Genomic DNA, 23,374 nt, shown 5'->3' with positions numbered 1-23,374 from the left:
CAATTGAACACAATTTAATTTAATTTTGAGTTTTTAAAAATTTTACATATCATTGTTGTTCAAATTATTTAATTTAATACAAGTAATAAAAGAAGTACTCCATATTATTGAAGGAGAATAAAATTCATGTCTTTAATATGCTGAGCTTAAGAATCTCTCATAAATATTCCAAACTTAGTTAAAACTAAAAATACATCATCATAATTTTGGATGACAAAAGTATGAATGAAAATTTCCTAGGAACAAGCAAGAAAACATTGAAAAACTAATTGAAACATGATTATTCTTAATCATGAAATTAATTAATGCTATACCACAATAGGAAAAACAACCCATTAAAAATGAGGGCATATTTTAATTATTCACTAATCTCTATTACATTACAATAGTCAAATGAACAAAACATTGTCAAATTTATCAAAGAGAAACTCCAAAGTCATCATTAAAAAAAAAAAAAAAAATTAAATAACCCCAAATTCCATATGAACACACATACTACAGTAATTAAGCTAAAGTAAACTCAAGTATTTATAGTTATATAATACTCCGTAATATTGTAAGATCATACTATAAAATTATAATATAAAGTTTTAATAATTATTACTTGATAGTGCATGTCCTGTCAAGTGGCTGGTGGATTGATCTCTGTTTCATCCCATGGCATGGTAAGATCAGCTTCAACTGAAACAAATTTATCAAAATCATCCCAACCCCAATTATTTGACATATCAATCACACTCATTGAGCTGCTATTACTTGTATTCATCACTGAATCTTCCAACCCATTTGCAGCATCTTGATGATTTTGTTGTTGTTGATGATGATCCTCTGTATAATTGTAGAAATTTGATGAAGAAATTGAACATGGGTTACTCTCAAAATTTCCAAGATTTGAGTATGGAAATTGAAGGTGTTCTTGATCATTGTTGTTTTGAGAAATACCCAGAAAAATCCCATCATTTAAGCTCTTGTTATTGAAGGTACTGGAGGTTTCTGGTAGTGAAGATGGTGGTTGCCTAACAAGTGTTTGATAAAATGCCTCAGAGAAACTGTTTTTCTCATCAAAAGAAGTACTTGTACGAGTACTTATTAGTGATGATGCTTCTCCAAGGGGAAGACTAAACCTTGTTGGTTGTTGTTGATGTTGGCTTTGTAATAAAGCCTTAATGTTGTCGTTTGTGGTGCTGCTATTATTAACTATGTTTGTGGTGGTTGTGATGGTGGTGTTTGCCTTCGAGGCGGTCTTAGTACCGCCATTCGACGTCTTAAGACGCTTATTCTTCCGGCCACCACCAACGGGGACGTTGCGGAGGGTGCCACCTTTGGTCCAATGCCTCTTACAAGCCTTACAAAAATGCCTAGGTTGTGATTTGTTGTAGTTGTTATAGTAGCAAAATTTTGTGTTGGATGAATCACATCTAGGGCACTTCAAAGGCTCTTGTTGTTGTTGTTGTTGCACTTGTGGTGCTTGTCTCTTTAATAATGGAGGTGGTTTTGTAAGCTCTAAGGTGCTAGCTTGTAACAAAGCTTGGTTCCAACCATGCCTATCACTTGAAACTTGTTTCGAGCTTAACCCCATTTTATGAACCAAAGAAACCAACTATAATGAACTTTACTCTATGCAAAAACAAAATTCTATGTTGTATGTTATCTTTGATGATTGATCCTAGGCTTAAAAAAATTTCTAACCTTTGGATCGCGGTATGAGTAGAGAGATGAAGTTGAAGAACAACAAGATGGGATGGTTTATTTGAAACTTATTTGTGAATAGATATGAAGAAATAGAAAGAGAGAAGGTTGATTTAAGGTTAAGGAAGTGGCTAGGAAGGTGAGGAGAAGTGAGCATATCTTATACACTCTCTTTCTCTCTATCTATCTATGTCTATGTTTTTATCAATCAATAGCCTATCTGTAAATGGAATAGTTATATGAACTAAGAAAAGAAAATATGTGATTTAGAATTATTTTCTTTTTTTACTTTGAGAATAGAGAGGTTAATTGATTGATATATAGGTGGGGTATATGAGCCATTTTTTCAAGTCTATATGTTAATAATTGGAGGTATCCCTAGTACGGAGGGTTTCTATTTAATGTCTATGTTACTCCGGCGACATAAACTTTTACATGTGACTAGTTATACGGTATGGTATGTGTTATTTGGTTATAGGTTAATCAATCGATTTGTGGTTACTCGGTCAAGAGTTATTCAATGACCAGGAATTACCAGATCAGTATTTTAATATATATTAGCCTGTCAGATCAAAAAACATTGTTTTATTATTGTAACATTTGAACTTTTGTATAATTCAATTTGAATTTTTTTTTTTGACCATTTATTAATATATACTTCAAATATTAAATTAGACGGTTTGTATTATGTTTCATACTTTTGTATTTTTTGATCAATTTTAATATATATTTTTATAACAACACAATTTTATAATTTATACAAAAAATTATTGATTAAAGTTGTAGATTGACAAGCGTAAAAATTTAAATGCTACTAAATTAAAAGAACCATTAAAATATCTGTTATTTATGTCTACATATTGTGTGATTAAATGGTCATGTAAATTTTAAGTTAAATAAATTAAATTAATATGGCATTAATTTATGATTCAGTCATTTAAAATTTAGTTTATTTAATCAAATTTAAAATATGATTTAATTTAAAACTCCATATTATAGTTTAAGTTATCTAAATTTTTTTGCAAATAATTAATTTTATATGACAATTAAACAAAATACAAGCAACACAATAAAGTAATTAAAACATATGATAAATTTCACTATCAACCAAAATTTACAAGATAATTCTACTAGGATAAATTATTAGGCAAGTTGAATACTTAGTGATTAAGGTGAAGGTGGGCTTTAGCCACGTGGAAGAAGAAGAACCCTTGATAGTGCCTTGTTTGTTTGGCCATTAGTTTTGGACAGTTTAAAAGAAGAGAAGATCTTCATACAATCCCATGAATGAATTTGGAAACAGAATATAAAAAAGGTCGGTGCTGACATGGAATGAAAGGATTGCCTAAGAAGCACTAGACTAGCCTAAGACCTTAGTGGGGCCTACTTAGTTTGTAGGTACCCCTCTTCTCTTCTCCTCTTCATTGGTAAAGTTCTTTTTAACAGTTGGCATCATGTGAACCCTCGTGGCCTTGTAACATACCTTAATGTTGGTTTAATTGATTTGATTTAGAACTAGATTATGGATGTGCCTTTGGTGGTTATGTATATCTTATCGCATTGGATCAGTTGATAAAGGAGTTATTGTACCGTAACAGATACGGGTTATGAAGTATATGTACGAAGTTTATTGATGAGGAGATTGATATAATGAAAGTTGTCGTAATCAAGATTGAATTAGTATGTGCATGGTTATTATTTTTCAATTCACTGTGTTTGTGAACTCAAATTCTGATTAGCTAAATTCTAATACACTATAAGTTAGTTGGTAACTAATCGAAAAAAGTTGTTCAGCGTTGCTAGTGTTTTTTAGCAGATTATCGACTTTGCCTAGAATTCAATGCTTAGAACACGGAATCTAAGTTAAATCTCAGGATACTTTGAACAGTTTGTAATCCTTTTAAGGCAGTTGGAAATTATTAATACGTTTAACAGTACTAATGAGGTTTTTACTTAGAATTTTCAATAGATATTGATATTAGAGGAGGCTCATAATATTGATAGCATTCAATCAATCAATCAAAGCCTTAATCCCAAAAGTGGGGTCGGCTAACATGAACCAAATTTGATTATTCCGTGTAGTCATCAACATAAATCTTTCTCCTCCATCCCTTACGATCCAAAACTTCATCCTCACGTAAATCCATGCACTTCATATCCTTCCTCACTCCTTCCAACCAAGTCATCTTTGGTCTCCCTCTTCCTCGTTTAATCCCTCCATGGTCCCACTCTTCCACTCTTCGCACCGGTGCACCCTCGGGTCTCCGTCTTACATGTCCAAACCAACGCAGACGATTTTCCCTTAATTTATCTACAATGCCCGCCACACCTACTTTCTTGCGAATAACCTCATTTCTGATTCTATCTCTTAAAGTGTTTCCACACATCCACCTTAACATGCGCATTTCCGTAACCTCCATCTTTTTAATATGCTCTTTCTTAGAAGCCCAACATTCTGTACCATAGAGCAACACTGGTCTTATGGCAGTCCTGTAGAATTTTCCCTTCAACTTTAAGGGAATGATGCGGTCGCATAGCACTCCCGTGGCCGCTCTCCATTTAAGCCACCCTGACTTAATCCTGTGGGTCACGTCTTGATCAATGTCACCATTCTTCTGGATGATCGACCCTAGGTACTTAAAACATTCACTCATGGTCAAATCCTTTCCATCCAAACTCACCACTTCATTGCTTGTCCCCCTCTGAGTGCCAAAACGACATACCAAATATTCAGTCTTACTCCGACTTAGCTTAAACCCTCTAGATTCCAACCTTTGCCTCCATTGCTCCAACTTGACATTAACCCCATCCTTAGTCTCATCCACCAAAACGATATCATCTGCGAACAGCATACACCATGGAACCTCATCTTGAATTGGTCTAGTTAATTCGTCTAGAACCGTTGCAAAAAGAAAAGGGCTTAATGCAGACCCTTGATGCAATCCGATTGTAATAGGGAAATCTTTTGTCAACCCTCCGCATGTCCTCACATTTGTTGACACATCCCGATACATATCCTTAACTAGGTCTACATACCTTCGTGGGATACCTTTCTTCAACATTGCCCACCAAAGTATCTCTCTTGGCACCTTGTCATATGCCTTCTCTAAATCAATAAAGACCATATGAAGATCTTTCTTCTTTACCCTATAAAACTCCATCATTTGTCTTATCAAATGGATTGCCTCCATAGTAGATCTCCCAGGCATAAAACCAAATTGGTTATCTGAAATGCTTGTGCATGCCCTCAACCTTTGTTCAATCACCCTTTCCCACAACTTCATAGTATGGCTCATAAGCTTAATTCCTCGATAGTTAGAACAATCTTGAGCGTCTCCTTTGTTTTTATAAACCGGGACCAAGGTGCTCTTCCTCCAATCTTGTGGGATCCTTGTAGCCGTCCATATCTTGTTGAAAAGGTTTGTTAACCAATCAATACCAATCTTACCCAAACACCTCCACACCTCTATCGGTACCCCATCAGGGCTAACCGCCTTCTTAGGTTTCATCTTCCTCAGTGCAATCTCCACCTCTACTCTCCTAATCCTTCGCACATACTCCATGTTGATTTCTTCATCACTCATAGAGGTATCTCCTATCACAACTCCATTACTTCCATTAAATAATTCATCGAAGTACCCCTTCCACCTGTCCTTGATGCCCTCCTCTTGCACTAGGACCATTTGGTTTTTATCTTTGACACACTTCACCATGCCAATATCCTTCCTTGCCTCTTGTCTTCTCTTTGCCATCTTATAAATGATCCTTTCTCCCTCCTTGGAATCAAGCTTTTCATAAACCTCCTGATATGCCTTTTCTTTTGCTTGGCGAACAGCTGCCTTTGCCTTACTCTTAGCCTCCTTATACGCTGCAAAGGTTTCATCACTCCTACATTTTCCTAAGGCTTGATAGCATTCCCTTTTTTGCTTAATTACTGCTTTCACCTCTTCATTCCACCACGAAGTATCTCTCTGTACCGAAGTTCTTCCCCTTACTTCCCCTAAGACCTCTTTGGCCACTCTTAGGAAACAGTTCTTCATTCGTAACCAGGTCATGTCCGGATCCACCTCTCCATCCCAATCCGCTTCTTCAATTACCTTTTCTGTAAAAACCTTAGCTTTTGCATCCCTTAGGGTCCACCATCTTATCCTTGGTTCTTCTTGTCTAACTTTTTTCTTCGCCTTCTCTTTCAGACGAATAGTCATTACCAATAGCCGGTGTTGGGTGACCACACTCTCCCCTGGGATAACCTTACAGTTTATGCAACTTTGTCTATCTATGCTCCTTGTGAGCAGGAAGTCTATTTGAGTTGCATTTGCTCCATTCCGAAAAGTTATCAAGTGTGAATCCCTCTTCTTAAACCAAGTATTAGCCAAAATTAAATCATATGATTGGGCAAAATCCATAATAGCTTCACCACCGGCGTCCCTCTGCCCATACCCAAAGCCTCCATGGACACTCTCATAGCCATCTCGGCTCGCCCCAACGTGCCCATTTAGATCCCCTCCAATATATAACTTCTCTGAGTGGTGGACACCCTGCACCACCTCGTCTAGGTCCTCCCAAAATTGTCGTTTCTCTTCTGCATCTAAACCCACTTGGGGAGCATAAGCACTGATAACATTCACAATCTCCTTGCCACATAGCAACTTCAGCCTTATCAACCTATCGTTCTTCCGATAGACCTCGATCACCTCTTTTGCCAACCTCTCATCGAGAACCACACCAACTCCGTTCCTAGCTCCACCATTCCTTGTTCTGTGGCTCGTTTCTTGCCCAACATACCATACCTTATACCCCAAAACCAAGCCTCGAGCTCCTTCTCCTGTCCATCTTGTCTCTTGGAGGCACATGATGTTCACGCGTCGTCTTTTCATTACTTCTACCAATTCTGCTGATTTTCCCGTAAGAGACCCCACATTCCAAGAACCAATCCGCAAACTAAATTCTTTTCTCCCACGCTCCCTCCTGATCCCAACTCCAAGTCCTTGATTATTTGACACCACAATTGGGCAATATGGCGCGTCGCTTCTGGGCGACGACCTAGCAACCCTTACATACTTATCACTGCACCCGGGTCTGGGAAGTGCAGCGCGTCGCTCAGTAGGGAACGTAGCATTAATTTCCCATTTAAATTTTCAACTAAATAGTTACGACATTTAAGAGTTTTACTCATGGAATTGGACAATACATAATTGAAACAAAATATATCTCATAAATGTTACGAGTAGCAAATATAAATTCGAATTACAATAATAAGCAAATCTTAGAGTAAAAAATTCCGTGGAAGATTAAACTATCTTATAACTTACTTGACATTTTTCACATTATTAGGTTAATTCAACCATTCGATTAAAAATATCATCTTTACCTTTATCCAAGTTATAGATTTTTAATATTGTCTTTTCACTTCTATATGTAGAATTATAGATCACAATGTTATTTGAAAATTGAGACATAAGTTTTGTGTGCAAAAATTAGTAAAGAAACCATCATAATGAAAAATGGTGGGTTGTTGGATTATATTAACTAAAAACAAGTGAAATATGGAGGCCAAAGAAGAAAAAGATGTAAAAGAACATTAAATAATGATACTAATATCTCACTCAAGAGCTTAAATAGTCGGCACTATGGGTCCCCAAGATTCTAATACACAACCTACTACATTCCTCTCTTTGGAGTGGTCAGAATTTGTCCTTTGAAGTATCAAATTTGGTATAAAATGTGAGTTTGAAAATAGGGGAATAGACATTAATATAATTAATTAGCTAACTATATTTCAATCCTTTGAAGGACTAGTGTTTAATGTGGTGACAACAAGTCAAGAGTAAAGAGTTGATTACCTAATTAATTAGAATTGAATTGAAGGGTACTTAGAATTAAATTGAAAAACCGTAGAATCCTATGTATACGATGTCCTATATATTTACTGACGTGTTTGTTAATTATATGACAAAATGGTGTTCAATGGAAAAAGTTCTATACAATTAATGATCGTAATTTAACATATGCTCCTCGTTATGGAATCTTGTATTAATTCATCTATGGAAGAAAACACAATAATGTTATAAATAACAAGCCTGGAACAAAAGAGTTTCAATAGTCAAGATTGTACATATTTGACTAGGTGTCTAAGGATAAACTTATAAAATGTTTAAATTAATTAATCCACATTTACTTCTATGTACCTGTCAAAAAAAAATTTACCTTTACTCTTATGTAAAAAACGTAAAAACAATGTAACAAGTTTTTTTGAATGCTTTCGAGTATCATCGTTTTATTATAATAAAATAAGGTATCAGTAGATGTAAGCAACCATCGTCTATTATCAAACCCGTGTCGTCCATTGTGATATTTCAAAAACAAAACAATCCACCTAGGTACATAGACTCAAACTCTAATGTTCGGTTCACTGTCAAATACGGAGTAAGTGATATCATATTGTTGTATTAGATATTAAAAATACACATGATCTTATTGTAACAAGTACAAAGTTTAATTTTATCTTACAACCAAATCACCAATTACACATAAATTCATTCTTACCATTATTTATTAATTATAGATTACAAGTACTTACTAAACATACAATTAGTGTAATAAGAATTATAATTTAAATAATTAAGAGAAATAAATTCGAAAATCTCCTTTTTATTAATAATAATAAGTCTAGCCCACAAATCGCGATTAAGGAAATCTTGGTCGGTTTGTTTGTTAGGTAAAGCAACTCTTTCTAAAGACCAATCAGAGAATATATTTTGTCGGACAACGAAGACAATGACGACCTTAGCCAATTAATAATATCCAAGTCATACTATACTATTATTATATGTTTAATTTATTCTTCTAATTATTAATCCAACATTTTTAAGTGGTCTAATCTGTCCACTCACAATTAATATTTGCCAGTCTGCCATCAAATAGGACTAATCAAAATCAATTTGCATTGATCAATTAATTTTTTAAAATAATTTAATTAAAATAAAATTATCGTACGCGTGCTACCATTATTGGCCCTTCTTAGCAAGCAACCATGTTCATAATCTAAGTAAAGAAAATTTAAAAAAAATAAATAAAATTGCGGCTTTATTTGTTATGTATTTGTTTCAATATAATCAATATGATAAATTGGTAATTTAATAAGATTACCAAAACCTTCAGCAAGTTAATTAATCTAGGTTTTATTTGACTCTATTAATTTTGTTGAATTTAACACTTGATTATTATTATTTTTTTTTTAAAAAAATAAAAGCATACTCCTTTTTTTAAATAAAAGCATACTCCTACTAGATTAATCAAACGTAATTTTACGATGATAAAACATTTTCTTTTTTTTCCAATTTTGGCAAGGTTTATGTGATTAATTAATATTATAGAAAGTGAATTATTTTTTAATGAAATATATTTTTTAAAATATATAGAAGAAAATGGAGTCTTAATAATCTAGGTTTACAATAAAGAATGTAAATATGTGAAATATTATTTAGTGTGGTATGTACTTATAGCTTTATACGTTAAATGTATTTTCTTTTAATTTTTTTCACAATCATGCTTTGATCTTATGAATACTTAATTAAAATCCATTTATATTTTCCCATAGTTATCCCTTAGGTATATATAACAATTTTCAAATAATTATAATTATCCTTAGTGATTATTGTCACAATAATGAAATTATGTTGTAGGGATTAAGTAATGGATCTTACAACATGCACGTGGTATTTTTAATTAATTAAGTGTGTGTAGGGTCACACTAATGCTTGGACCATCATACCAACTTATTATTGACTCAAGTTGTTGGAACATGGATTATTTAGCAATTGATTAATTAAGGAATGTCATGCACATTATTATGGAATATAATGTACATACTTGCTAGATACATGCTGCTTAAATATTATAATTAAGGTTATATTGTGACCAAGTGCTACTTGATGACTATGATGGCATAACACTGTCAATCTATGAAGCTCCAATGATATCTAGGATTTGCAATAATTAAATTGATTCACTTGATGTTAATGTTTCGTAGATAATTATTAGACAGCTAATACGCGCTCCTAATTCGCATATATTATAGTTACATACTAATAAGAAAAAGAACCCAATTGAATTAACACATCTCATAGGTAAGCTAGTCTAATTAAGGTCTGTTCATATTTACTGAACTGAGCTGAACTGAACTGATCGGAGCTGAACTGAACTGAGCTGAGCTGAAATGAATATTTTATAAGAGAGGGAAATTAGAAGCTGAAGTGAATTAAACTGATTGGAGTTGAACTGAACTGAACTGAACTGATTGGAGCTTAACTGAACTGAACTAAACTAAAATTAAGTAAATGTGAACAAGCCCTTACACTAGTCATTGCTTGAGAGTAGAGGAGGAGGCCAGGTAAATAAAAAAAACCTAATTCTAAGCAAATTTAGTTAGTGAATCTCGAACTTGTGACCTCAAAGCTATATATGCATAGTGTATTTTTTTTTTTTTAATCAACGTATATATGTATTACATTGGCATTGATAAGATATTTTTGTAAGAGAAAATATAAATAGGAATACTTTAGACAATTTAAGCTAATCAAACTTTTATTTAATCAACGTATATATGTATTACATTGGCATTGATAAAATATTTTTGTAAGAGAAAATATAAATAGGAATATTTTAGACAATTTAAGCTGATCAAACATCAAACTATTCAAAATTAGTTATATAGTAGTTAAAATTATACATTGTACAATTTCAATATAAATTATACATTGTACAATTTCAATATTTCACTAGATCAGATTACATCAATACATTGTTCCTACTTCAATTTGTAAGTACTAAATACGAAAAATATACATATATCCGACGACAATTTTTATTCAATTTTAATTTTTCAAGTAAAATTTAAGATGGCGACTTGATCTATCCCTATGTTTGGCCTCTAGCTTACACCAATATTAATCATACAAATCCATCAGAAAAGACTAAATTATATGTGTTTAATGATTCAAGTGTGCATGTGTTTATCCTAATCTCTAGTGGAAACAAATATGTCAATTTAACAAAACCTAGCTAATGTTTGATACATTGTACCCCACAAAATAGTATGACTTTGTAATTAAGCTAAATATAATATCTAATTAACCCTTTTTAATTGATGTTGATGAGCTTGACAATAACCTCCATGCATGTAGACATAGCCTAAGTACATATTACTCCACTCAAAATTTAAAACAAACAACTTTGCATTTTTTTTCCAAAGAAAAAAAAAAGGTAATAAAATCACCATCACTATCAATTAGATGTTAACTTTCAATTCAATTCCCACTAGTATCACAAATAGTTTGCACGTAACTTAATTTGACATATTATGATATATAATATGGTATTACAAATTGACTCATGTCCTGACTAATACATTTTGTACGGAAAGTGGGTCCAAAAATAAAGCCACAAATAATCACTAATAAATAAAAATAGTAATTTTCAATTGCCTATTTATGCAATTAAGGTTTATATTCGTGTGGCATTATATAAGAGTGCCAAAGAAGTAAGGTATTTAACGAAAAGTGTATTTATAAAAACGACATCAAATTTTATTTTTTTTTTTATTTTTTTTTTTTTTTGGCATAATATAGTGATAGTGCTACATGAAACAAAGTACATATTTTGCAATTTTTGCTTACACTTGTTATTTGTTTTCTTATGAACATAGGTTTATAAAAATAATACGAGTAATAAAAAAATATAAGGATATTTTTGTTTACACTTGATCTCCAAGTTAGGACAGCTTCCACTTATAAATTACTTGTATAATATAAAGCATTCATAGCATAAAATGGTCAATTATTTAAGTGTAATATAATTGTATTATTAGTAGTTTAAGCTTAAGTGGTAAAATCCTAATGGTTTAGTGTGATCTCATAGGCCAACAAATCTATAATACACACAATATAACTAGTCATCTCATGTTGATCATTGATGCGACAAGTAAGGAATTTTGTTCTCTTCTCTCTCCTAGTGTGATTTGCTATGTCAAGCTAAGCTAGGAGGGTTTGTCATTTAATTATAAGTGTTATTAATGATAATCTTAATATAGTTTTTTTGAAAATGAAACATTGTTAAGTGTTGATGTAAAAATCTCAAATAGTCCATTAATTATGATTTTGGGAAATTCTCTTTGGTGAACGCCAACTTTTTAATTTTCTAAGTGGTAAATGTTTCAAAATTTTATTATCAATGGTAAACTTAAATTTTTTATATTAAGTCAACTACAACATTAATGATAAATTTTAACTAGATATTTAACCATAGTTAGTTTTTTTTTCTTTTTTTTTACATTTATTTTAGAAATATTTTTTTATAAAAAAAAAAAGCAAACGCTACCCACAGCCCAGCCCCTCCCCCGTCAGCCACCCTCCCCCCGCCGGCGCTCGCCCTTCACCCGGTGCCGGAGACCCTGCACTCCTCCTTTACCCACGGTTTGCCACCACCTCCCTTTTCCCCATTCCCGCTGCTCCACCCACTGACTACCGTACCCCCTCCCCATTTCCCCCCAACCCGACTCTCACTCCACCCCAAACCACCCCAAAAACCGCCCCCTCCCCTCCCCCAAACTACCCCTCCCTTGTTTTCCAGCCCCCCAAAACCACTATAACCCATTCGAAACCACTCAAACCCGAAACATCCTGAAAACCGAAACCCTAGAAAACGAGTGGAACGAATTTTAGGGAGGTTTCGAATGGGCTGTTAAGGTTTTGAAATAGGGGAAAGGTCATTATTATTATTATTATTCCCACTTTTATATAACTTTGTTCATTTATGTGCTTACACAGTTATATATGGTACTCTTTTCGTCCCTTTATTTTTGCCCCATTGTTATTTTAAAGGTCAAACTTTGTAAACATTGACCGTAAATTACTGTTAATTTACAATAGATAATATAGTCATGAGTGATCTTGTTAGATTCGACTTATTGCATATTTTATTAATATCAAGTTTTTATAATTTTTACGTGTATCAAAATGAAGATATATGCGCTTTAAGACACGTCTTGTAGACCGTGAAAAGTCAAATGGTGCAATAAAATAGGGACGGGGGGAGTAAAAGTTAACTAATGCGCTAAATCAATAGAGCAAATTAAACTTCACAATTATTATAACATGAATTATGTGTTATTCAAAAAAGTAACTTAAATCCAATGATCCAAATTATAACTTCCTCCCCAAAACACTCATTCCTAGATCTTTAATTCTTCATACGTTTATTTTATGTGCTCCAAATCGATCAACCTAATGGACTAACACTATAATAAAATTAAATTAAATTAAATTAAATTAAACCAACACCACAAGTGGATCGAGTGCACAAAAATAACGACATTGTGGATAATAGACAATGTACTACTCATAACTTTAATAGTTGTACCATATGCCAAGAACTAAGTCTATCTATCCATCCATTTCCACTGTGTTTGGTTTCTTAATAGATAAGTACCTTAGTAGGCAGTAATACCAAAAATGTCATAAAAAAATAACAGAAAAACTATAATTAAACTTACCAATAACTTTATATTATACAATCATCACTTTTATTAAAAATGACTTTTAATTTGAATTCATGCATAAAGTAGTGGGAGAGCATGCATGTGAGGAAAGCCCACTAGAATAGACTATTGTATTTCATGCTGCCTACCTCTACAATAATAATTTACGTGCAGTAGCTATAATTTGTGGGTCTTATATTATTTGTTTGTGCCTATTTTTATAGGTTTTAGGGTATAATTTTCCAGAATTATAGCATGTTATTCAACTATGTCATCATTCTATGACTATTTATGTTCCGCACAATTTTGAGGATGTTTTTGGACCTTCCCATATGTTTTATGCTCTCTGTTTTTGGTAGGTTGTACAATTTTATCTTTTTTTTTTTTATAGACTTTTGGTTGTACTCGGTTGTGAACGTCAACTACCTTGAGTGGCTCTTTTACAATCAGAGTAAAAGCAAATCAATTCTAGTATAGCCGACTTCCCTTTATTGTCACGTTGACAGTATAATTTAACCTGCGAATATGACCACCGCTTATAAAGAGCAAGTACTAGCCAAAAACAATTAGTCAATTTAGACTTGAGTAATATGACAGACACGTTATAGGAAGATTTGACGGATAAATGATCATGAGAAAATAAATTAAAAAACCCAAATTACCAAAGAAGATAGAGTTCACATATAATGCAAAAGTAAACAAGTATCCTTGTCCATGAACATTTCATTGCCTTTAAGATAGTAGCAGCCTGCTAGTCATGACTTCATGAGTAAGGTTCAATAGTTTCTTGAATAAACTAATTTAGAAATTTAGTGTTGAATTTTCCTAGTTTCATAAACTTGGACTGTTTTGATCATTAGAGCCCCGTCAAGTATAAACTCAAAGACAACAAACCAAAAAAAAATGTGACACAAATCAATGGGACAAAAATTATGGTTCTCCTTGCATTCTGTTGTTTCTAAAATTGTCGCTTACCGGGCAGTCGGACACCCCCAGTTCACCTCGACCATTCAATATTTTCCAGAAGCTACAGCCTATTTCAATCATGAATGAACCAACATTTCTTGCTCTTAATTATAATCTTTGTGAATACCAAATTTAGAAAATCCTGTTTTCGGCCATTGCCCTTTCCAATTTGAAGTGTGCAGGAACTAGGAAGTAGCAATATAGCAGGGTTCACATTCTTATTATCCCCTTCTCATGTTCAAAGGTCGGTTAGATTAAGTTATGATGCAAGTAGAGCTCAGACCACAGCACCATCCGTGCATCGTGATTAAAACAAGGTGCTACACCCACATTCCAGGTTAAAGCTGCAAGCAATAAGATTGAATTGATATCTATCAATGCCTTTGCGTAAATTCAAATTTTTTTTTACATCTGAATTTTATCACCTCCAATCAACCAAACTAGCTCACACCGGTAAAACAAATACCTATAGAGAAATGAATCCAAAATAAAATAGAAAAAAAAAAAAGAAAAAAAATCTAACAATAAGTATATCAACTGTTATCTTTTATACAAGTAGGTTCATAGGTTTATACATCCAAGTTCAAGACAAAACTTAAACAGTGGTGGTGGCAACACAAACAGAACTATATTCTCTGAACTAAGATAATGCAGAACAGAGGCTGGACTAATCTCTGCTTAGTCATTAAACAAAAATTTATGCCACCAAGGATCTAGACCACACGGAACAAATCCCAACTAAGCGAGAAACTGCTTAACCTGATACAGATAAAATACAAAAAATGCATTTGAAACATCCTAAAACTTGAAATCCTTCTTCTTCGACTTCCCTTCCTTATCTTGCATCTTTCGCTTCCTCTTTTTCTCGTTCTGTAGCAGAAAATTTCACAGAAAAAAGAATTAGCAATGACAGAAACATGGAGTTCTTGGTTAAATAAAAATAAAAATAAAAAAGCAAGCACCAACCTCTGCAACCATATCACTGAAATCTTCACGCTGGCTACGTAATCTTTCCTCTTCCCTTGCTTCTTCATACCTGAAAACAAAGCATAGACATAATTTAGGTAAACAAAATGAAAAAAAATTGAGGTAGTAACAATGAAGGATACATAAACGGGTGGACGATATCTCAAATAACTAGAAACTTACTTCGCAGCCAATACGTTGTCAATGGTCTCCAACTCTTCTGGCTGTAGAGACACATCCACTTTATCTGCCTTTTGACCCCTAAGAAGATCAACCTGTAAACAAAAACCATGAATAAACATCAATAAGCGAATTAAGAGTTTTAACAGGACTAATTCCTGTAACCTCATATTCTATTAGTGAATGTTTACCTTCTCCAATTACTTACTAGGTCAAGTAAATAAAAACGATTTTTTTTTTTTTGGGTGCTAAAACGAATTAAGTATATAACTAGACTAGATATCTATATTATATCTTGTTATATATATAAAGACATCAAATGCCCAAAAACACTTACATTGTGCAACTAGGATCCAGCTATAAAGTAGTAGTACAACATTTATAAAGTCAAGTCATTCTGAAGAATGGAAAATTGGGCTACATAACACATCCTGAAAGGCTAATGGTCTGTTTCTTTCAACTTATTTTGTCTTATTTCAGATAAATAATTTCAAATGAGGTGATATAAATTAAGATAAATTCAGATAAAATAAAATTTCACACTGACAAATAAGTTATATGCAAAATAAAATTTCACACTGACAAATAAGTTATATGCTATACTGAAACAAGTGAATAATATCAGCTGAACCAAGCAGAGCCTAAGACAACTCGTCTCAACTTATTAATCTTTATACAGGACAATTTTGTGACGGTAAGAAATATAAGGTTCTGGGGGAGGGGAAGAGGACAAGAAAGAGAGTCATTTTTTTACCCTCTTAGCTCCTGCTTTGTCTTGATTAGTAGCTCCAACAACGTACCTGGTAACAATAAAAGATACTTCAGCAATGTGAAAATAGACAGTAAAATATAAAACATAAAATCAATATTCCCAGACACAAGACAGACAAATTAACAAGGACAAGAATACATACGTATGACTTGTTCCCAACAATGTGCCTGGAGCAACTCTCTCTTCTTTTTCTTCAAGTACCTTAAAAAACAAACGAAACAAAGATAGATTAGAAAACAGTCAATGACACATTAAGCACAAAGATTATAGCCACTGAAGAGCAGTAGCAGTCCTAAATCCTTGCTTACTTGATAAAGAGGTTTCTCAGGCTCTTTCCTCTGTTGCTTACGAAGGTCAATAACATCAGGCGTTTCAACACCAGTAGGAGTACTGCAAAAGATACAAAGTCAAAAATTCATCAGCAGAGGAAATATACTATGAATATCAACTCGACAACAGCCTGACACACAAGGATATATTTTTCCAGAAAACGGAAATGTAGCACGTTAACTAACTGAATACCTTGACAGACTATCGATAGATTGAATGCCATCCTCAAGCTCCTCCTCCTCGAGTTCTTCTTCCTCTTCCTCCTCCTCTTCTTCCTCTTCTTCTTCTTCCTCTAAATCTCCCCAATGCTTTGACTTGTCCACTGGTTCTTCCTGAATCAATTAAACACAATTGATTTATCTTTAAAAACAGAACGTAAAATGAGACTGGCCACATATTAAAGACTGAATATAGAAACAACCCATGAACCCAGTATACCTCATAATTAGGTTGATCTTGCTGCTGAACACCAAACACATCTCCATACAGTGGGCGTCCATACTATCAAACACAAACAAAAAAAAAAGAAAGAAAAAAATCAGCAATCAATTATGGGAAACAGGGCTAAGAACCCATCAACGCAATTAGAGTTAAAATAAAACACTTACTTCATCAACAGGAGGTTTTCCCCAGCCACCAGGATGATAACCAAAACTAGCACCAGGTGGAATAGGAGCATTTAATCCAGGGATTTTCAAGTGTGGGTATGATGGTGGGGGGCCATATCTCTGGAACAAGAAAGAGAATTATAAGTAAACAAGAAACAGATGCATACCAAAAGAGATGAATTACAAAACTTACCTGCATATTGATAAGCCATGGAGGAGGGGCACCCTCTGGCATCCCAAGAGCTTCCTTCAGCTCCTTAGACAAGGTGCCAGGCTTCATCTCCCTGAGTTTCACCTGCATTAAAACCAAAAAGTAGTCACTAATCATTTGATGCCATATGCGGAAAAAACATGTACATCACCTTGCTCTTTAATAAAGATTATTACTTCAACATTATAGCCCATTTGGTAGGTGAATGAATAATGGTGGTAATGATAATTAATAACAAAACTCCAACAACAACAAAGCCTTAGTCCCAAAACGATAATGAATAATAGAACTCCATCCCCAAATATTGAGTTTTACTTTATAAATTTACACTATTATTGAACATCAACTTTGGATGTGGCAAGGAAAATTTAGGAAGAGATTGAGAATTTAATGGGTGGACAAGCATTACTGTTGACCTTGGAATGAGATTACACTTACAAAATTACACTATAAATCCATTACCAATACCATCATTTATCAAAGCCTACCATACAGTCCACAAGTCAAAACTGTTTAAATGTGAGCAATTACATTGATGGTGAAGTCATTCCCAAATACACGCACTATCTACAAGGCCCTAGTCACACAAGCTAGAGCAGATATAAGAAAACTGTACAGATATTCAGCCTACTCAAGCTAGAATATTAAGGAACCTGTCCGTACAGATGGAGAAATAACATCACAAATAACAAGAGAATTCAATATGCTCTCCTCGGTTAGAATGAATAAAACAAGGCAGTCATTATCATTTACACATGTCATCCAGAAAGCACCATTTCCAATAAGAAACCAACTACAATGATACTTGGACAGAAGCAGCCAAACCTCTGGTCCTAAGGTACGAGATTGTCATGCAATTCAGCACATTAAGCTTAGACATCCAAGCCATATATGAACTTTTATTTTATTGAACATGTAAGGAAGATGATAATTTTGGCTTAGGACCAGACTGTAGAAGTAAAATCAACATACAAGGATTAATCGCAGTAGAAATGGAGATTCAAAAAACCATACCTCAAATTCTTTCCCTTCATAATACAAATCACCATATGACGTCAACTTTGGCTTGGTCTGATATTTGAAAAATGCATCATGCAGAACCTGAAAGAATGAAAGAAAAGATAATGTCAAACCACCCATCACCAAGACTATCGAGGACAGTTCCATAACCAAGCCATATAATACAAGGCACAGCACAATGCACCAGATACCAGGAAAATCAACAAACCTGATAATCAATATCCATTTTGCCCATCTTTGGCTGCATGCGTTCCCGTTGTTTTTGCTTTAACTTCTTACTATCTTCCTTTTCAATATAAGCCTGTAGATAGGTAAGGAAATGTAGTGAAGATTAAACCTTGCCAAACCCATATTCATGACCGAGTATTCTTTGTAACAGCATATTATCTTACTCAATTACAATCTAACAAGAGCCCCTAAACTAAATGTAAATATTACATGGATAATGACAAGAAGAAAGCAAGTAGAGACGTCAACATGCACTAATAATAGCTCATCAATCCAATCAGAAAAAAATTATCTAGGTCAACTTTTTGTTAAAGATCAGACTATGTCAACACAAGGACTGACAATCTAGAACCAACCAGAAGCAAATTTCTTCCCCTCAAATTCCAAAATGAATTTTGATTGAAAACGATATGGAAGGAAAAGAGGATGACAATGAGCTTAACTTTTTCTAATGTCACCAAATCATAAAATAAAGGAATCATTAATAAAAGTACAGAAGGCCAAGACCAAATAGGCAAATAAAGATTGCTTCAGCATACATGAGGAGTGCAAGCTTCCTTATCTCAGGTTTACACCACATTCCACAATTTAAAGCTATACAGGTCAACAATCCCTTATAGCTTTTAAGGTTACCTGTCTAATCTTTTCGATACCAGTTGCAGCAATAAAATCAGGAAGCTGAAACGGCTGCTTTTCAATACCACGCTTCCCCTGCAAAACATTGGTCAACAACCGATGAGGGAAAAGTTCATAATCCAATATGGGCATAAAATTTAACTGATAATAAAATACAATTTAGAATTTTAGATGTTAAACTGTGAGTCCAATCTAGAATTTTAGCCAGATCTCAGAACATCTGGGGCAAACATGTTCAGCCTAAGCAATACTCAAGTGTGCTGAGGAAGCTGAAACCAAGTAGAGACATAAAACTGACAAGATCACAAACACACTAAATATCAATGTGGGAAAAGCAAATATACAACTTAAACATCTTTAAACCAACATTATCAGATATCAATCATGTTCTAAAACCCAGCCCACACCGCCTGACATGTTACAAGAGAACCCATTCAATGGTCCCTTGGCAGAAACCTACCTGTCTCGTCTCCATGAATGTCACAGCCGCTACCCTGCAAGAACCACATATATGCGTATAAGATAACACCTCATCGACTGTTATCGCCTCACCCTCTCCCCCAAATCACACAGACTAATAGACCCATGCTTATGCATACATATATTAATATAAGTAGAGGGTACATCAGCAACATGTGCTAACCTGCAAATACTTCCTCTTCTGACACCAATGCCTAGGGACAGGAACCGTATTTCTGTAGGACTTGAGGAACACCAGCAACTTCGGGTCATGAGCAGTTGCATCCCAGATCTAAGAAAAAACAAACATAATCAGAAGTAATCAATGGGGCAGAGCAACAAAAAAAATGGTAATAAAACCCCAAACTAGTCAAAATCCAGTTACAAAAGTTAGGTGTTGAGTTAATGGATAGGTATATAGCAAATCGTTGTCAATCAACAGCACAAACTATGTTACTCAACACTTCATTTCACCTCAAGCATCTGTGTCTAATCAATGACGCTCCAACAGTCATATGAACACTTTGACATTCAATCCAAGGCCAAAACCATAGGTCAAAGAATAGCAAAATCGGACACTTAAAAACCCATGTCGGGTCTGTCCGAGTAACATAAGTAACATATTAAACTCTCTTCGGGTCACTTTTAAGTACCCATGTTGCATTTTTAACACCCCGACAAGGGTATGGACACTTTATTTTAGGCCAAAATCATGGGAATTTTTCGAATATAGTATAGCCAGACAATTGGACACATAGTCATGGCAGACACGAGTACTCAAGTTCAAATAACATTATTACCAAAGGTGATCATAGCACCCCTCAAATTTTATAATCTGGATTTGTCCCACACATACCCCAACCCAAATGTAACAAAATTGCATTAATCAGTAAAATCTTTAGAACATAAAATAAGCTACACACCTCTACCACATCAGGCCTTCGGCAAATCTGTTTCAGCTCGGCAATCTTCATCCTCCTTTGCAGCTGAAAAGGAGTAAAGAAGACAAAAAAAAGGTATTATACTGGAGGAAGACATTACTTTCTAGAATACATACTATACACAGAGGAAAATAAACATAAAATTGTGAAATAAAAGCAATACCTTCTTTTTCTTATTTGAGATCCCTTTCTCCTTCTGTTGATTATCCTGATCTTCCTCATCAGAATCTGAGTCAGCTTTCTTCTTTGCAGCTGCGTCTTGATCTATCTCATCCTTTTTTTCATCAGCCTGAGTCAATTAATGCAAACCGAAAAAGCTGATGTTAAGCTCAAAGCATATGTTCAATAATCTTTAAGGGAAAAAAACACTAGCAATCATAATACCTCATCTCCCTCAGGTTCTTTGAATGAGAACTTCTCAAAAACCCTTTTAAAATCATCAAGCAAGTCATCATCCAAGTCAGCTTTTTCAGGAACATATTTCACCTCAACTTCTTCCAAAACCTGAAAAAATGAAAAGAGAGCACAAGGGTAATATATTGCCCAAAGAAACTTAATGAAAAGCAGGAAGAGCCCCGCAACACATTGTAGATTCCACAATAGACAACAAAGTAAGACAATGGAAGCTGTGATTATCAAACAAAGAATTAATTATACATTCACAATTAATTATAACATCTGCAATCACAACAGAGGAAGACAGTAAAAACTTTTACAGTGTGCATAGAAAAAGAGGAAGGAAAAGAAGGGGAGGAAGGGGAAGAGGGGGGGGGGAGAATGGTGAGTATTCCTTCCAAATCTCTCCATTGATGGAGAGATCAATTTCTTGCAATTTATTTCTTTCATTTCCCTCCCTCCAATTCTCATCCCTCCTAATTTTCCATCCAAATGAAAGATTATCCATCCCTCCATTTCCCTTCCCTTCCTTTCAATCCAAACAAAGTGTTAAATCCAATGAAGACACATCAAAAGTAATTGCAAAATTCAATCACCAGCAGATAAAAACAAGAGAAAATCTATTGATCTACATTTAAAATTTAATACGAACATAGCCTTAAGTGGATCACAAATTTTGACCAATCCCGCTCACCATAAACTATGTTTTGGAAAGAGGGACTGCTTGTAATTACAGCTAGACCTTTTGATCACTTCTTCAACTCAGCTATACATGCCTCTATGCATAACTTAATGAAACAAAAAGAGAATTTTATCCACCCATTTCAATACCAGAGATGAGCCTCTCTAAAAATTCTTTCAGTGAACTTAAACTTCCCTATGCTTTAAACCCTTCTTTTACCCCCAATCAACGCTCAATCGATCACAACAAACTATTTTCAATCCAAACTCTATATTTCAAAATTACCCTTGATCGCTCACCATAAAAGTTTTTGGTACCTAACCCACAATTAAACTTATATTCTATCCATTGAGCCATATAAACATAGTCCATATAATATAACAAAACATCTTAATAAATACACCTTTTTTTTTGACGATGGGTACTTCCCTCCAATCTAGTTCTGCAATATAGTTATTAAGATCCCACTCACACACACTTTCAAACTCAACCCTCTTTTATTTCAATAGAATTGTTGCCTCCACAATTCAAGCTTTTCATTATCACCTCCACTAGATAAGTCAAATGTAGAATGACAGGAAAAGTGACAAAAATTTGTTGAACATTTTGTTAGTGTAGTAATTTGAAAATACCAGGTATAGAAAAAATTATTAAGCAAAACTTGCCATTAACTTCTAAACCGCCAAAAGAAAGAAACCACTCATGAGTCATGAGGACTCATGACTGGTGTAAAGTACCCGGCAATAGGACAAGAAAAAAACTTCCCCTTCACATGGCAGAAGCAACCTCAAGATGATAGCATTAGCATCCAGATCTTAGCAAACAACAAGCAAAACAATTTAATCCCGAGCAATTTTATACTTGTTCATCATCATGTAATACAACAAGGTTTACCAATCAAGTGTGTACAAGTCGAATGAAAATGCTGACAGCAAAAAGACGGATGAAGCCGACGTTTGAACATAAACATCTATCACCACATGTAGCCATGCCCGGTTTAACTGTGTGATCGACAAATCTTCGAGGGGAAATTGTATAGCCTATCATTTCATACTATGAACAAGCAAGTTGTTTTGGATTAATCCTCATCACAAGTAGACTATAATTAACTTCCAATTCATAGAAAGAGGAGAAAGATAAATTCAGCATAATAACATCCAAAAACATGAACAAAAATCACATTAAAAACTCATCTCTTAGCAAAAACCCTCGAATCAACTAACTCAATTTAAACAGTATAAACAGTAAGAAACCCTAAAACCTAATGTCAATAAAAACCATACACAAAAACATCAACCAAAATCAAAACCCCAAAATCAAAACCCTAAACTCACCAAAACACAAAACCCTAACCCTAACCATAGAAAATCAACAACAACAAAAAGGAGAGAGAGAAAAACCTGTTGAGGAGCGTCGCCATTAGAGACACCAGCATCAGCATCACTATCATTTCCATCATCTTTAGCTTGAGAAGAAGCACTCTTCTTCTTCTTCTGCTTACGACGACGGCGGCGACGATCGTTCTCCTTCGATTTTTTAGGGTTTGCATTGATATCTCCATTAGCGACGCCGCCGTTCTGGAAAGCCGTCGCCGCCGCAGCGGAATCGACGCCTGTATTCACAACTTCCACCGTCATGGCCGCCGCAACAGTCGGCTATCTCACTATTTCGGAGTGTCTGGGTTTCCGATAATCAGGGTGAAAAGAAGGGAAAATTTTAGAGAGAATGAATAAAAGGGTAAATCCGAAAGTTTT

General features: G+C 34.3%; 2 protein-coding genes across 2 annotated transcripts; both read right to left on the bottom strand.

The window, feature by feature from the left end:
• Nucleotides 1–324: 324 nt before the first annotated feature.
• Nucleotides 325–1,979, bottom strand: LOC145579434 (uncharacterized). The gene has a single exon (XM_081636683.1). It carries the CDS (start codon nt 1,577–1,579, stop codon nt 623–625), a length of 957 nt encoding a protein of 318 aa, XP_081492809.1. The 5' UTR covers nt 1,580–1,979; the 3' UTR covers nt 325–622.
• A 12,737-nt stretch (nt 1,980–14,716) lies between these two features.
• LOC145577419 (uncharacterized) lies at nt 14,717–23,322 on the bottom strand. The gene is made up of 18 exons (XM_081634841.1): nt 23,021–23,322; nt 20,927–21,046; nt 20,706–20,831; nt 20,525–20,587; nt 19,786–19,893; nt 19,140–19,217; nt 18,487–18,579; nt 18,273–18,359; nt 17,241–17,342; nt 17,048–17,167; nt 16,878–16,940; nt 16,632–16,771; nt 16,418–16,499; nt 16,252–16,310; nt 16,092–16,137; nt 15,341–15,432; nt 15,158–15,227; nt 14,717–15,061 (listed from the first exon to the last, which is right to left on the bottom strand). Exons 1-18 carry the CDS (start codon nt 23,255–23,257, stop codon nt 14,990–14,992), a joined length of 1,758 nt encoding a protein of 585 aa, XP_081490967.1. The 5' UTR covers nt 23,258–23,322; the 3' UTR covers nt 14,717–14,989.
• Nucleotides 23,323–23,374: the final 52 nt, after the last annotated feature.

Source organism: Chenopodium album, chromosome 14 (assembly GCF_948465745.1).
Source record: "Chenopodium album chromosome 14, dcCheAlbu1.1, whole genome shotgun sequence".
Taxonomy (NCBI): domain Eukaryota; kingdom Viridiplantae; phylum Streptophyta; class Magnoliopsida; order Caryophyllales; family Amaranthaceae; genus Chenopodium; species Chenopodium album.
This window is presented reverse-complemented; position numbering and strand designations above follow the sequence as displayed.

Excerpts from the sequence above, each read along its gene's own strand:
- LOC145577419 (XM_081634841.1), bottom strand. The coding sequence starts at position 23,257 with ATGACGGTGGAAGTTGTGAATACAGGCGTCGATTCCGCTGCGGCGGCG. Across the intron at positions 20,832-20,926 it reads AAGAACCTGAGGGAGATGAG|GCTGATGAAAAAAAGGATGA; the intron begins GTATTATGATTG and ends TAATTGACTCAG. Across the intron at positions 15,433-16,091 it reads ACAAAGCAGGAGCTAAGAGG|GTTGATCTTCTTAGGGGTCA; the intron begins GTAAAAAAATGA and ends TTTTGTTTACAG.
- LOC145579434 (XM_081636683.1), bottom strand. The coding sequence starts at position 1,579 with ATGGGGTTAAGCTCGAAACAAGTTTCAAGTGATAGGCATGGTTGGAAC.